The sequence below is a fragment of the Squalius cephalus genome, assembly GCF_949319135.1.
Source record: "Squalius cephalus genome assembly, chromosome: 18".
NCBI lineage: Eukaryota > Metazoa > Chordata > Actinopteri > Cypriniformes > Leuciscidae > Squalius > Squalius cephalus.
The window spans coordinates 3,364,368-3,378,379 of record NC_137139.1 but is presented as its reverse complement, the minus strand read 5'-3'; the positions used below and the strand labels follow the sequence as shown (position 1 = coordinate 3,378,379).

Sequence of the window (14,012 nt, the reverse complement as noted above, 5' to 3'; positions counted from 1 at the left end):
TGCTATAATTGCTATAATCCTGATTAACAGAATTGTTTGTTTTTTACAACAATCACCATTCTTAAAACTGTGGTGGTTAAAGCTGTTCTATACATGTCAACTGTTGTATTTCTGTTTTGTTGTATTAAAATGCAGAAATGCACTCTGTTTCAGGATTTCCAGAGAACTTTCTGTGGTAAGACTGGACTGCGGTTGAAGCCCAGCTGTGTTTCAGTAACACACCATCTCCAGCCACAACTGGAGAACCCGTTCACACACACCTGACTTCTGCTTTACTTCTAGGCTCTCAGCGTGGAAGCGCAGTTTGTCATTGGATTAGTGTTTTTCTTGTGGCTTTGCTGTATGATGCCAGTTTTCAGGTGTCCATGTCAAGACCGTGAGCATTTGTTCTGATAGGCCAGGTTGAGTGGAGAGCGAGCACACATTGCTAATTGCTGTCCTGTCATGTTTTTGGTCTCCACACAGAGAACATTCAGTGCCTTTGAAGGAAACGTAAGAAACTGTACTGAGAAGACCTGTGATGTGTGTTTATTAATGGGTTGTATTTTTATGCCTTGTTTGTTTGAAAGGCATGGCCATTGTTATTTTAATGCATTTTTTAGTCTTTTAATTAAAATATTATTATATATTTAATGCACTTATTGTCTGTGTATTATTGAAAGGTTCAGAGACATGAGCTCTATGAAATGATTTACTGAAAAGTGGCTTTATTCAGTTTTTCTTACAATATCATGCTGTAGAAACTCGCTGTACACACACATCAGTAACTCAGAAATAATAAATAGTATTTAAAATCATATTTAATAGTTACAGCACCAGTATCTAGTGGATATGGTTGATAAAGCCCACAGACGGCCAAGGGCGTGTTTTACAGTAAGTGAGTCTGAAGCATCTCATTCATCAAATGGAATTGGAAAACGTTTAAGAACTAAATGTAAGAATAAAATGGCAAAGAAAATCAGTTTGCAGTAATACATCCAATATATCCGTGTTCATTTCTGGATGCCTCGAGCAAGCCTCCAGTCCTGCCTGTTGCCTCAGGTCAGATGTTTTGCTACTGTAAAAGCCCTCACGGAGCTCTCCGGTGCACTTACACTGTTAATGGAGCTGGACAAAGACACTTTCAACCGCGTCGTTACAAGGAATGAATTTTTTTTTCCCCATCAACTATTTTGACGGTGTGATGTATTTGTTCTTCTGTTGTATCTACACATGTTGGTTCTTCAAGCCTGTGGACGTTCTTGCGTTACACTCCTCTCTCAAGCTCAACGTTTGCTCTGAGACGCTGACTCCTCAGTTCTGCTCCTCCTGCCTCCTCCGGGTGTTAATGGCTCTTGGGGTTGGAGGTCTTCCCGTGAGGCGCCGCTCCCTGGCACGCTGAAGTGTCACAGATCCCAGGCGAGCCCTGGTGTCCTGGTCTTCCGGCTCTCCCGGCTTCTCCTGGCTCTCCTGGGTCTCCAGGCGCTCCATCTCGGCCGTCTTTCACGAAGCCACGCACGCCTGGCAGACCTGATGAACACAAAGAAGCAATGGTGAGAATAACACCACACAAGGACCCTAGTAAGAAGACAATATACGATACTCTAATGAGAGGTAGCTGACATGTAGTTGCAAAGCTACTTATAGTTAATAGAATGACTAAAGTGGCCTATCGAAATTAATGTCTTTAAGTTCAGTTAATAGACTTTGTTCAACACATGTTCTAAACATAGATAATTATATGAGAAATCAGCCATGCAATGAATTACGAGCCACTCATTAATACATCCATGGGAATCAATCCTGGGTTGTACTACCACGACAAGCTACAACAAACTAATTGTTTGCCTCTACATGTGTGTTTTTAACCCCTGGTCCACTTTGAGAAGAGCAGATGTTTGGCTGGAGTCTTCATGTACTCACCCTGTTCACCCTGGTCTCCAGTGGGCCCTTCAATGGCTTTCCCCACGGGCCCCTTATCACCTGGCTCTCCAACATCCCCTGCAGAAATTCATGTTGGAATGCATATACATAGTTATAGTATATGAATTCATGTTCAGATATCACATTATTCCTGGGTTCAGACACATACAGTAATGAATTGTTTTTAAAGTATACTCTGCTTGAAATTGCACTCGCCGTATATTCTATAGGTGCAGATAAAACCTTTTCCTGATGAAATATTGCTAACACTTTACAATAAGATTCAAATTATTAACATTAGTTAACATGAACTAACAATGAAAAGTAATTCTAGTTAAAAAAAAAAATTTATATGGAAACATTTGGATTTGTGCCAAATGAGAGAGTCTGTGAGCCCAATGCTGGTTTCTGTTTTGTCACTGCGCATTATGTAGTGGTGCCCTGTTGGAAAATACCCATAACTCCCTTATAGTTATGGGTATTAAACCTGAACTATTAAACCTTAGTTTCAGTAGTCATGTCAAAGCAATAACTAAATCAGCATACTATCTGAAAAATATTGCAAGAATTAGATGCTTTGTTTCCAGACAAGACTTAGAGAAACTTGTGCATGCTTTCATCACCAGCAGGGTGGATTATTGTAACGGACTCCTCACTGGCCTTCCCAAAAAGACCATAAGACAGTGTCAGCTCATACAGAACGCTGCCGTCAGGATTCTGAGCAGAACCAGAAAACATGAACATATCACACCAGTCCTCAGGTCTTTAAACTGGCTCCCAGTTAAATTTAGGATTGATTTTAAAGTATTATTACTGGTATATAAATCATTCAATGGCCTAGGACCTCAATATATTGCAGATATGCTCACTAAATATAAACCCAACAGATCACTCAGATCATTAGGATCATATCAGCTAGAAATACCAAGGGTTCACTCAAAGCATGGCGAGTCCGCTTTTAGCTATTATGCCAGCCGCAGCTGGAACCAGCTTCCAGAGGAGATCAGATGTGCTCCTACAGTAGTCACATTCAAATCCAGACTCAAAACACATCTGTTTAGCTATGCATTTAATGAATGAGCACTGTGCCAATGTTCGTCCGACTGTTTGTACTGTACTGTATTTTATTTTTAATTTCTTTTATGTAAAGCACTTTGAATTGCCATTGTGTATGAAATGTGCTATATAAATAAACTTGCCTTGCCTTGCCTTATAGCACAGTGATTTTGACCAAACTGAAGAGCTCTGGGTCCACAGGACCACGATTGAAAACCACTGCTTGTAGCGTCATTATTTATAAAATGCCAAAATCTAGATTTAGTTGTTGCCCTAGGCACACTTTAGACAGCTCAAACTCAGGAAGAGGACTTTAGACAGCTGAAACTCGGGAAGAGGACTTTAGACAGCTGAAACTCGGGGAGAGAACTTTAGATAGCTGAAACTCGGGGCGAGGACTTTAGACAGCTGAAACTCGGGAAGAGGACTTCAGACAGCCGAAACTCGGGGAGAGGACTTTAGACAGCCGAAACTCGGGAACAGGACTTTAGATAGCCGAAACTCGGGAACAGGACTTTAGACAGCCGAAACTCGGGGCGAGGACTTTAGACAGCCGAAACTCGGGGCGAGGACTTTAGACAGCTGAAACTCGGGGAGAGGACTTTAGACAGCCGAAACTCGGGGCGAGGACTTTAGACAGCCGAAACTCGGGGCGAGGACTTTAGACAGCCGAAACTCAGGACGAGGACTTTAGACAGCCGAAACTCGGGAACAGGACTTTAGATAGCCGAAACTCGGGAACAGGACTTTAGACAGCCGAAACTCGGGGCGAGGACTTTAGACAGCCGAAACTCGGGGGCGAGGACTTTAGACAGCCGAAACTCGGGGCGAGGACTTTAGACAGCCGAAACTCGGTAACAGGACTTTAGACAGCCGAAACTCGGGAACAGGACTTTAGACAGCCGAAACTCGGGAACAGGACTTTAGACAGCCGAAACTCGGGGAGAGGACTTTTTTTAGATAGCCTAAACTCGGGGAGAGGACTTTAGATAGCTGAAACTCGGGAACAGGACTTTAGATAGCTGAAACTCGGGAACAGGACTTTAGATAGCTGAAACTCGGGAAGAGGGCTTCAGATAGCTGAAACTCGGGAACAGGACTTTAGATAGCTGAAACTCGGGAAGAGAACTTTAGATAGCCTAAACTCGGGGAGAGGACTTTTTTTAGATAGCCTAAACTCGGGGAGAGGACTTTAGATAGCCTAAACTCGGGGAGAGGACTTTAGATAGCTGAAACTCAGGAAGAGGACTTTAGACAGCTGAAACTCGGGGAGAGGACTTTAGACAGCTGAAACTCGGGAACAGGACTTCAGATAGCTGAAACTCGGGAAGAGGACTTCAGATAGCTGAAACTCGGGAACAGGACTTTAGATAGCTGAAACTCGGGAACAGGACTTTAGACAGCTCAAACTCAGGAAGAGGACTTTAGACAGCTGAAACTCGGGAAGAGGACTTCAGATAGCTGAAACTCGGGAACAGGACTTTAGATAGCTGAAACTCGGGAAGAGGACTTCAGATAGCTGAAACTCGGGAAGAGAACTTTAGATAGCCTAAACTCGGGGAGAGGACTTTTTTTAGATAGCCTAAACTCGGGGAGAGGACTTTAGATAGCCTAAACTCGGGGAGAGGACTTTAGATAGCTGAAACTCGGGAAGAGGACTTCAGATAGCTGAAACTCGGGAACAGGACTTCAGATAGCTGAAACTCGGGAACAGGACTTTAGATAGCTGAAACTCGGGAACAGGACTTTAGATAGCTGAAACTCGGGAAGAGAACTTTAGATAGCCTAAACTCGGGGAGAGGACTTTTTTTAGATAGCCTAAACTCGGGGAGAGGACTTTAGATAGCCTAAACTCGGGGAGAGGACTTTAGATAGCTGAAACTCGGGAAGAGGACTTTAGACAGCTGAAACTCGGGGAGAGGACTTTAGACAGCTGAAACTCGGGAACAGGACTTCAGATAGCTGAAACTCGGGAAGAGGACTTTAGATAGCTGAAACTCGGGAACAGGACTTTAGACAGCTCAAACTCAGGAAGAGGACTTTAGACAGCTGAAACTCGGGAAGAGGACTTCAGATAGCTGAAACTCGGGAACAGGACTTTAGATAGCTGAAACTCGGGAAGAGGACTTCAGATAGCTGAAACTCGGGAACAGGACTTCAGATAGCTGAAACTCGGGAACAGGACTTTAGATAGCTGAAACTCGGGAAGAGAACTTTAGACAGCTGAAACTCGGGAAGAGGACTTTAGATAGCCTAAACTCGGGGAGAGGACTTTTTTAGATAGCCTAAACTCGGGGAGAGGAAGGCAGCTAGCATGTTCTTGAGCTAACGCCTCAGTGTCTCACCTCGAGGGCCAGGGTCCCCCAGATCTCCCGGCAGTCCTCTATAGCCCGGCGGGCCCAGGGCTCCAGGGTGGCCGATGGACCCCGCTTCTCCCTGCTGTCCCGGAGGCCCGGCGGGTCCAGGCCGGCCCACGGCACCGGGGGCCAGGGGTCTCCTCAGGTTAGCAGCGAGCTGAGCGATCTGGTCTGAGGGGAACACAAGCAGATTTAAGACCGGTTGCATCGTGAAGCTTTTCATAAATGCAGTCTGGTAAATTTGAGGCTAAACCCAGGCTGTACCGTCGATCATGGAGCCACACAGTTCCCTGATGTGCTGCTCACTGGTCAGCTTGCCCTGCAACAGAACCACAACAGTATCACAACACATGCTTCAGGTCTACAGCACAGCGCCAACATGTATGGAGAGGCAGTTACGTACAGGAACACCAGTCTTTCCAGAGACCCCTGGAAAACCCTGTTCTCCCTGGAATCCCATTGGTCCAGGTTTCCCAGGAGCCCCTCTGCCTCCAGTCTCTCCCTGGGGTCCCACAACTCCTTTGGCTCCCAGTTCACCTCGCTTACCAGCCTGTAACACGGGGGACATGGGGGATGACTGTCCTCAGGCAGTAGCATAATATGTTTTGCATTTGGTCCTAGATGCTGTCTAGATTGATCCCGCATTCAGTCATTGTGCATTGGAGGGAATGTGTCCAGGACTCCGGGTTACACCCCGACTCTTTACGAGAAGTGCTATGGGATATTTAATAACCACAGAGGGTCAGGACCTCGTTTAACTTCTCATCCGAAGGACTTGTTACAGTATAGTGTCCCTGTCACTTTACAATCATCCTGCATACTACAGTCGGTGGGATTAGATACTAGTCCATCAATAACTAATACATGAACTTGCCATATCCATTACATGCTTAAGGTTTGTTCCTTTATTCACGACTGAAAATGCGTAGCTGCCAGTCCTGCACGGGTCCTGTTGATGTCTGCTGTTTAACTCCTCGTCTACACTGTATGCAGTGAAATCAAACAGCCCTCATAGAGTCCATGAAGCCCTACACTGGACACGTCTGTTGCGGCAAGCATGCAGTGTTTATATAGTGTTTACCATGTGCTTTTACTCACTCTGAACACCAGTACTGTAACGAGCACATGCAGCACACACACACACCCACACACTGCACTGGAATAATATTCTACAGTTACACAGACTATAAATATATGTATGAATAGGTTTGGACTTTGTGCTGGAAACCCAAAGCACAGGACAATAGAGACACCAGAATAACAATATTCATGATTCTGAAGATGAAGATGAAAATACTGAATTATTTTTATTTTTATTTATTTATTAAGATGAATGTGCTTGATCACTGTCACTGACTAGATATATTTAAAATAATGTCTCACCCTCATGTCAATGTACATTTATGAGTGAATTATACATTATGAATACAGTAAGCTGAGTTTTGTATACAACTAACTCTGTTATATTGTGAACCATGTCGTTTACATCACCGATACATATGGTCGCATTATATATTGCGATATCTGGATATAACGATGTATAGTTACACGCCTACTTGAATACCTGGAGAATCTACCGCATTTCCCACAATGCATTGTGTTGAACTCTGTCTCTTCTGTTATTCACAGCAGCATTTACCACAGCTGATGAGTGACTGATGAGTGTTTACCACAGCTGATGAGTGACTGATGAGTGACTGATGAGTGTTTACCACAGCTGATGAGTGACTGATGAGTGTTTACCACAGCTGATGAGTGACTGATGAGTGTTTACCACAGCTGATGAGTGTGGTAACATGGAAACAATGTTGATAACTGTATTGTCAATAAAAATACAGCAAAATATATAAATAAGAAATAAAAAAGATTGGAAATCATTATATTCTGGATTTAAAGTATAAAATAAACAGGCAAATATGTAAATAATTATAACTTAAAAAAGGCAAATTTATGAAAAGAGGAAAAGAAGGATTTTCCTATAGATAAATGAGCGCTCACCTCTCCTTTCTGGCCGACGGGACCGTATGGACCCTGAAACAAGAGGAGAGAGTCTCAGAAATGCTGACGCTGAGTGGAAATGAACAGAAGACTATTGAGACAGTCGTGTGAGTGAGTTACGTACAGGCTCTCCGTTCTCCCCTGGTAAACCATCACTCCCAGCAACTCCCTAAAACACACCAGCACACACCAGTAGACAAACATGCACACAGTTCACAGCTTTCCATCATATAGATCTTTCCTTCATAGAGTCTGCGTTCTTACCATATCTCCTTTAGGCCCTCCGGCTCCAACGGGACCCTGAGAGAGAGAGAGAGACTTGAGTGAGCGTGTGTGTGTGCGCGAGCAGGTGTGTGTTGAGGAAAGCAGGGGAACACAAACAGGCTTTTCTCTGTCCAGAGCTCAGGACGCCGGACGCTGTGTGGTCAGATCACCAACTAACCCGTCTGTGTGTGTGTGTGTGTGTGTGTGTGTAGAGCAGCGGTTCCCACACTGGGTGCAAAATGCTGAGCCGTTCGTCTAATTCTACTCCACCTTAAAGTAACATTAAAGCAACATGTGTTTCCAGCAGGTACAATGCCACAAATACAATGACATCCAATCAAATGACCTCATCTTTCGTGGTCAAAACTGCCTGCATCCACACAAGCAGCGAATCACACTGCATTACAGCCGTTCTCCACAACGTCACTTTGTAAAAGTGCAAAGTAGGGATTTAACGCTAACTAGCATGAGGAAGAAATATAGACACAGACTGTGCAGAGATCGATATAAGATTCAAACTCTCTTCGATACACAAACTGTCTTGTGTGATTTCTTGTTTTTAATGTTGGTTATGTATTATACGAGCAAGAATGCAATGTTTCCTGAATATCCACACGATTGCAAATGTGACATTGATTTTATACAACAGTTCAGCAAATGAAAGGGTAATATTAAGTGATGGTCATTTTAAACTCAGCATCGTCACTATTTTAGCTCCACCGAAAGCCACCGCAGAACTGAAACACACAGCAGTGTTTGTGAACGAATCGTGAGTCAGTGATTCAATGATTCATTCATGATTACAGCTACTTCCTTCATTACTGAATGAATGATTGACTCGATGTCATAAAGACAGTGACTTACTGCAACCTAATGGCGGTTAAATTAATATTTAAAAGCATCACTTCGTTTTTACCACTACTGCATATTTCTCTACTGAAAAGATTAAAGCATTATTTAGGCTATTTTATAAAGGTATTTAAGGGGGCAAATATCCTCCCTTACTGGGAAAGCTGTGTCTGCGGACAGAAGCCTCAGGGGACGCCACTCTAACACACGGGCTTCACAAAACAACAAACAACTAGAAAAGAAATGTGATGTTGGCTTGACAGAGACATTTCCTCTAGTTTAAAAGCCTTGATGTTTCCTCATTAAAACTCACCCTCTCCCCAAACCCGCCTCTGATTCCAGTCGGACCCGGCAGACCTGGATCGCCCAGCGCTCCTTTAACACCCTGCAAGGGAAGGCAAAAAGTTGCATGCATTTTAATAACATTTATGAATTGTAATAACTGTCATTAAAATTCCTACAGTGGATGAGATGACCCAGGGTTGTGTGTCGGTCAGCTGCTGTTCTCATGTGTGAGATCTCAAGATATCTGCTAAATAATCATTTCCCTTTACCATCACCAAACCCCATCCTAATCCTCCAGAACACTGAGAATCTACGGACCGTGTCACACCTTTGCATCATTATTAGAAAAGGAAAAGAATCAACATTTGCCATACATGAACAAGCGCAAGCAGCAATCTTAAAAAACAATTCTCTCTGTTATGCAGTTCACACAGCTCACCAATTAATTGACTGAATTTTCATCATAGATAGACTAAAATCATAGAAATGGTTCCTTTTTATTGCTTGGGTCATGTATGTTGGTTATAATGAATCTGAAGTAATTGCCATGGCCTGAAGACACCTGAAAGTGTGGGAATGCTCCAGGTTCTTCTGTCTTCTGCTCAACTGTGACACCTTGGATACTTGTCACTCGACATTCTGCATTTCATTGAAAATATCCTTGATAATAAACCCAAAATAAACCTCCTACTGAATTCTTCTTAGACACCAAAAATAGTTCTGCAGTAAAAATTATTTGGTGCTAATGGTCAAAGCGATTTTATTATCACGTTGCATGTTAATTAGACTTATGAGTGCTATATATATATATATATATATATATATATTCAGGCAGTTGTTTGACATTGGTTTGCTTGAAGGACGCATTTCCATATTTGATATCTGCATTTACACTGTACATTTGGCGAAACAACCCAAGGTGGACCTCCTGGCCCAGAAAAGCTTAGGCTGAAGAGGAAGAAAAAACAGAGCGATTTACAGAAGCTTTTGCTTTCTGCACCATCACCACCAGGCGGAGAAAAGGAGAGGAGCGGTGTTTCTGAGCACTGAAAACAGTCATGTGATCACGACTGGGGTCCACCTGAGTTTCTGAGCACTGAAAACAGTCATGTGATCACGGCTGGGGTCCACCTGAGTCTCTGAGCACTGAAAACAGTCATGTGATCACGGCTGGGGTCCACCTGAGTTTCTGAGCACTGAAAAGAGTCATGTGATCACGGCTGGGGTCCACCTGAGTTTCTGAGCACTGAAAAGAGTCATGTGATCACGGCTGGGGTCCACCTGAGTCTCTGAGCACTGAAAACAGTCATGTGATCACAGCTGGGGTCCACCTGAGTTTCTGAGCACTGAAAACAGTCATGTGATCACGGCTGGGGTCCACCTGAGTTTCTGAGCACTGAAAACAGTCATGTGATCACGGCTGGGGTCCACCTGAGTCTCTGAGCACTGAAAACAGTCATGTGATCACGGCTGGGGTCCACCTGAGTCTCTGAGCACTGAAAACAGTCATGTGATCACGGCTGGGGTCCACCTGAGTCTCTGAGCACTGAAAACAGTCATGTGATCACGGCTGGGGTCCACCTGAGTTTCTGAGCACTGAAAACAGTCATGTGATCACGGCTGGGGTCCACCTGAGTCTCTGAGCACTGAAAACAGTCATGTGATCACGGCTGGGGTCCACCTGAGTCTCTGAGCACTGAAAACAGTCATGTGATCACGGCTGGGGTCCACCTGAGTCTCTGAGCACTGAAAACAGTCATGTGATCACAGCTGGGGTCCACCTGAGTTTCTGAGCACTGAAAACAGTCATGTGATCACGGCTGGGGTCCACCTGAGTTTCTGAGCACTGAAAACAGTCATGTGATCACGGCTGGGGTCCACCTGAGTCTCTGAGCACTGAAAACAGTCATGTGATCACGGCTGGGGTCCACCTGAGTCTCTGAGCACTGAAAACAGTCATGTGATCACGGCTGGGGTCCACCTGAGTCTCTGAGCACTGAAAACAGTCATGTGATCACGGCTGGGGTCCACCTGAGTTTCTGAGCACTGAAAACAGTCATGTGATCACGGCTGGGGTCCACCTGAGTCTCTGAGCACTGAAAACAGTCATGTGATCACGGCTGGGGTCCACCTGAGTCTCTGAGCACTGAAAACAGTCATGTGATCACGGCTGGGGTCCACCTGAGTTTCTGAGCACTGAAAACAGTCATGTGATCACGGCTGGGGTCCACCTGAGTTTCTGAGCACTGAAAAGAGTCATGTGATCACGACTGGGGTCCACCTGAGTCTCTGAGCACTGAAAACAGTCATGTGATCACGGCTGGGGTCCACCTGAGTCTCTGAGCACTGAAAACAGTCATGTGATCACGGCTGGGGTCCACCTGAGTCTCTGAGCACTGAAAACAGTCATGTGATCACGGCTGGGGTCCACCTGAGTCTCTGAGCACTGAAAACAGTCATGTGATCACGGCTGGGGTCCACCTGAGTTTCTGAGCACTGAAAACAGTCATGTGATCACGGCTGGGGTCCACCTGAGTCTCTGAGCACTGAAAACAGTCATGTGATCACGGCTGGGGTCCACCTGAGTTTCTGAGCACTGAAAACAGTCATGTGATCACGGCTGGGGTCCACCTGAGTTTCTGAGCACTGAAAAGAGTCATGTGATCACGACTGGGGTCCACCTGAGTCTCTGAGCACTGAAAACAGTCATGTGATCACGGCTGGGGTCCACCTGAGTCTCTGAGCACTGAAAACAGTCATGTGATCACGGCTGGGGTCCACCTGAGTTTCTGAGCACTGAAAAGAGTCATGTGATCACGGCTGGGGTCCACCTGAGTCTCTGAGCACTGAAAACAGTCATGTGATCACGGCTGGGGTCCACCTGAGTTTCTGAGCACTGAAAACAGTCATGTGATCACGGCTGGGGTCCACCTGAGTCTCTGAGCACTGAAAACAGTCATGTGATCACGGCTGGGGTCCACCTGAGTCTCTGAGCACTGAAAACAGTCATGTGATCACGGCTGGGGTCCACCTGAGTTTCTGAGCACTGAAAAGAGTCATGTGATCACGGCTGGGGTCCACCTGAGTCTCTGAGCACTGAAAACAGTCATGTGATCACGGCTGGGGTCCACCTGAGTTTCTGAGCACTGAAAACAGTCATGTGATCACGGCTGGGGTCCACCTGAGTCTCTGAGCACTGAAAACAGTCATGTGATCACGGCTGGGGTCCACCTGAGTCTCTGAGCACTGAAAACAGTCATGTGATCACGGCTGGGGTCCACCTGAGTTTCTGAGCACTGAAAAGAGTCATGTGATCACGGCTGGGGTCCACCTGAGTCTCTGAGCACTGAAAACAGTCATGTGATCACGGCTGGGGTCCACCTGAGTCTCTGAGCACTGAAAACAGTCATGTGATCACGGCTGGGGTCCACCTGAGTTTCTGAGCACTGAAAAGAGTCATGTGATCACGGCTGGGGTCCACCTGAGTCTCTGAGCACTGAAAAGAGTCATGTGATCACGGCTGGGGTCCACCTGAGTTTCTGAGCACTGAAAAGAGTCATGTGATCACGGCTGGGGTCCACCTGAGTCTCTGAGCACTGAAAACAGTCATGTGATCACGGCTGGGGTCCACCTGAGTTTCTGAGCACTGAAAACAGTCATGTGATCACGGCTGGGGTCCACCTGAGTCTCTGAGCACTGAAAACAGTCATGTGATCACGGCTGGGGTCCACCTGAGTTTCTGAGCACTGAAAACAGTCATGTGATCACGGCTGGGGTCCACCTGAGTCTCTGAGCACTGAAAAGAGTCATGTGATCACGGCTGGGGTCCACCTGAGTTTCTGAGCACTGAAAACAGTCATGTGATCACGGCTGGGGTCCACCTGAGTTTCTGAGCACTGAAAACAGTCATGTGATCACGGCTGGGGTCCACCTGAGTTTCTGAGCACTGAAAAGAGTCATGTGATCACGGCTGGGGTCCACCTGAGCTGATGTCATCACCACCATCGCTTCTTCAATGACGCACGACTCGCTTTGACGGGAATATCCGATCTGTCCACATACATGGCAGACACAGATACACGGATCTGGCTCATATCAGAGTTATTTCCACATATGAACGAGGCCTGAACCGTTCTGAGAATATCGGACTCATGTTACATGTTGTCCGGTCATACATGAGCCACGAGAGGGAACCAGACCTGGGCGACTTGAACCCTGTAATATTGGCTAAATGTCCTTTAGCAGTCTTTTGTTCAGATGCGAGAAGCTCCCATCCCCGTTCTGCACTACATGTAGAGTTCAGTCTGTATCTGTCATGTCATGTCATTGTGCAGACGAGAATTCCCCGTCCCGTCCGAGGCACTAGTGTTCATTTCGGTGATGGAAAATGCTTTTTTTCATGACTATGCGTGACGATGACAAGATGACACCAACATCATTAATGACTAAATGAACATGCAGTATCGTTGATGAAAAAAGACAAGACTAAATTGTAGTTTAAAAAATAAAAACTTTACCAAAATATTACAGACGGCTGTAGTGTTCACGCTTGTTGAAGATATTCTGCTTAACTGAAAGTGCCTTCATTCAGTCTCTGTTCCTTCACGATGACTAAATCTGCCATCAAACCTTCTCAGTGATAAACTGTAAAAATACAATTACTGAATCTTGACTGTATTGTTTGCAAATGTGGTTGCTGAATAAATGCACTCACGCAACCTCTGTGCGATGATACAAAGTCTTTTGCTGTTGTTTTAATAAAAAAAACATGAATGCCATTTGAAATTATTAGAAATACTATTAGGAATTTCTTTGTTTTCATTTTTGAGGGAAGTTTCTTGTTTAACTAGTTTTCATAATGCAGCCAGAGAGTGTTAAATTATATGATGAATAGCCTATACTAGATGTGGTAAAACAAACCGTACGTAGGAGCGCTCTCATAGTTCAAAGTGTAATAAAAAATAAACTTCTCAAATGACAACAATCATTATGATTTCCTTTAATTTGTCAGGGCTTGGTGTTTATAATGAATGACGCTATAATTTATGTTTATTTTATACTTACATTTTTCACTCATGTTCTGTATACTGTTAAATGTGACGGATTTGTTGTTATAGTGTTTAAAACATTTGCAAACATTTCATTTTATATGATATGATTTCTGAATGTAATAATATAATACAACTTATCTGTGTTGTATTTCTTTCGACAATGCAATTTTGACTCGGTGTGACATATTCAGGAGCAACTTATTTTCCAGAAAAACAGTAATATCGGAGAACAGTGAGATGTGACTGATAC

General features: G+C 44.7%; 2 protein-coding genes across 2 annotated transcripts in view; one reads left to right on the top strand and one right to left on the bottom strand.

Moving 5' to 3' along the window:
• Positions 1–636, top strand: part of LOC307145573 (uncharacterized protein) — a 34,483-nt gene extending 33,847 nt beyond the window's left edge. The window contains exon 7 of the mRNA XM_079848882.1: positions 154–636. Within this exon, the coding sequence (XP_079705008.1) occupies positions 154–264 (111 nt within the window). The 3' untranslated portion in view covers positions 265–636. The remainder of the gene's footprint in view (positions 1–153) is intronic.
• A 525-nt stretch (positions 637–1,161) lies between these two features.
• col9a3 (collagen, type IX, alpha 3) overlaps positions 1,162–14,012 on the bottom strand; it is a 30,843-nt gene continuing 17,992 nt past the window's right edge. The window contains exons 24-32 of the mRNA XM_079848678.1: positions 8,740–8,811; positions 7,578–7,613; positions 7,438–7,482; positions 7,314–7,346; positions 5,719–5,865; positions 5,580–5,634; positions 5,304–5,486; positions 1,903–1,980; positions 1,162–1,509 (exon numbers count right to left, since the gene is read on the bottom strand). Of these exons, the coding sequence (XP_079704804.1) occupies positions 1,325–1,509; positions 1,903–1,980; positions 5,304–5,486; positions 5,580–5,634; positions 5,719–5,865; positions 7,314–7,346; positions 7,438–7,482; positions 7,578–7,613; positions 8,740–8,811 (834 nt within the window). The 3' untranslated portion in view covers positions 1,162–1,324. The remainder of the gene's footprint in view (positions 1,510–1,902; positions 1,981–5,303; positions 5,487–5,579; positions 5,635–5,718; positions 5,866–7,313; positions 7,347–7,437; positions 7,483–7,577; positions 7,614–8,739; positions 8,812–14,012) is intronic.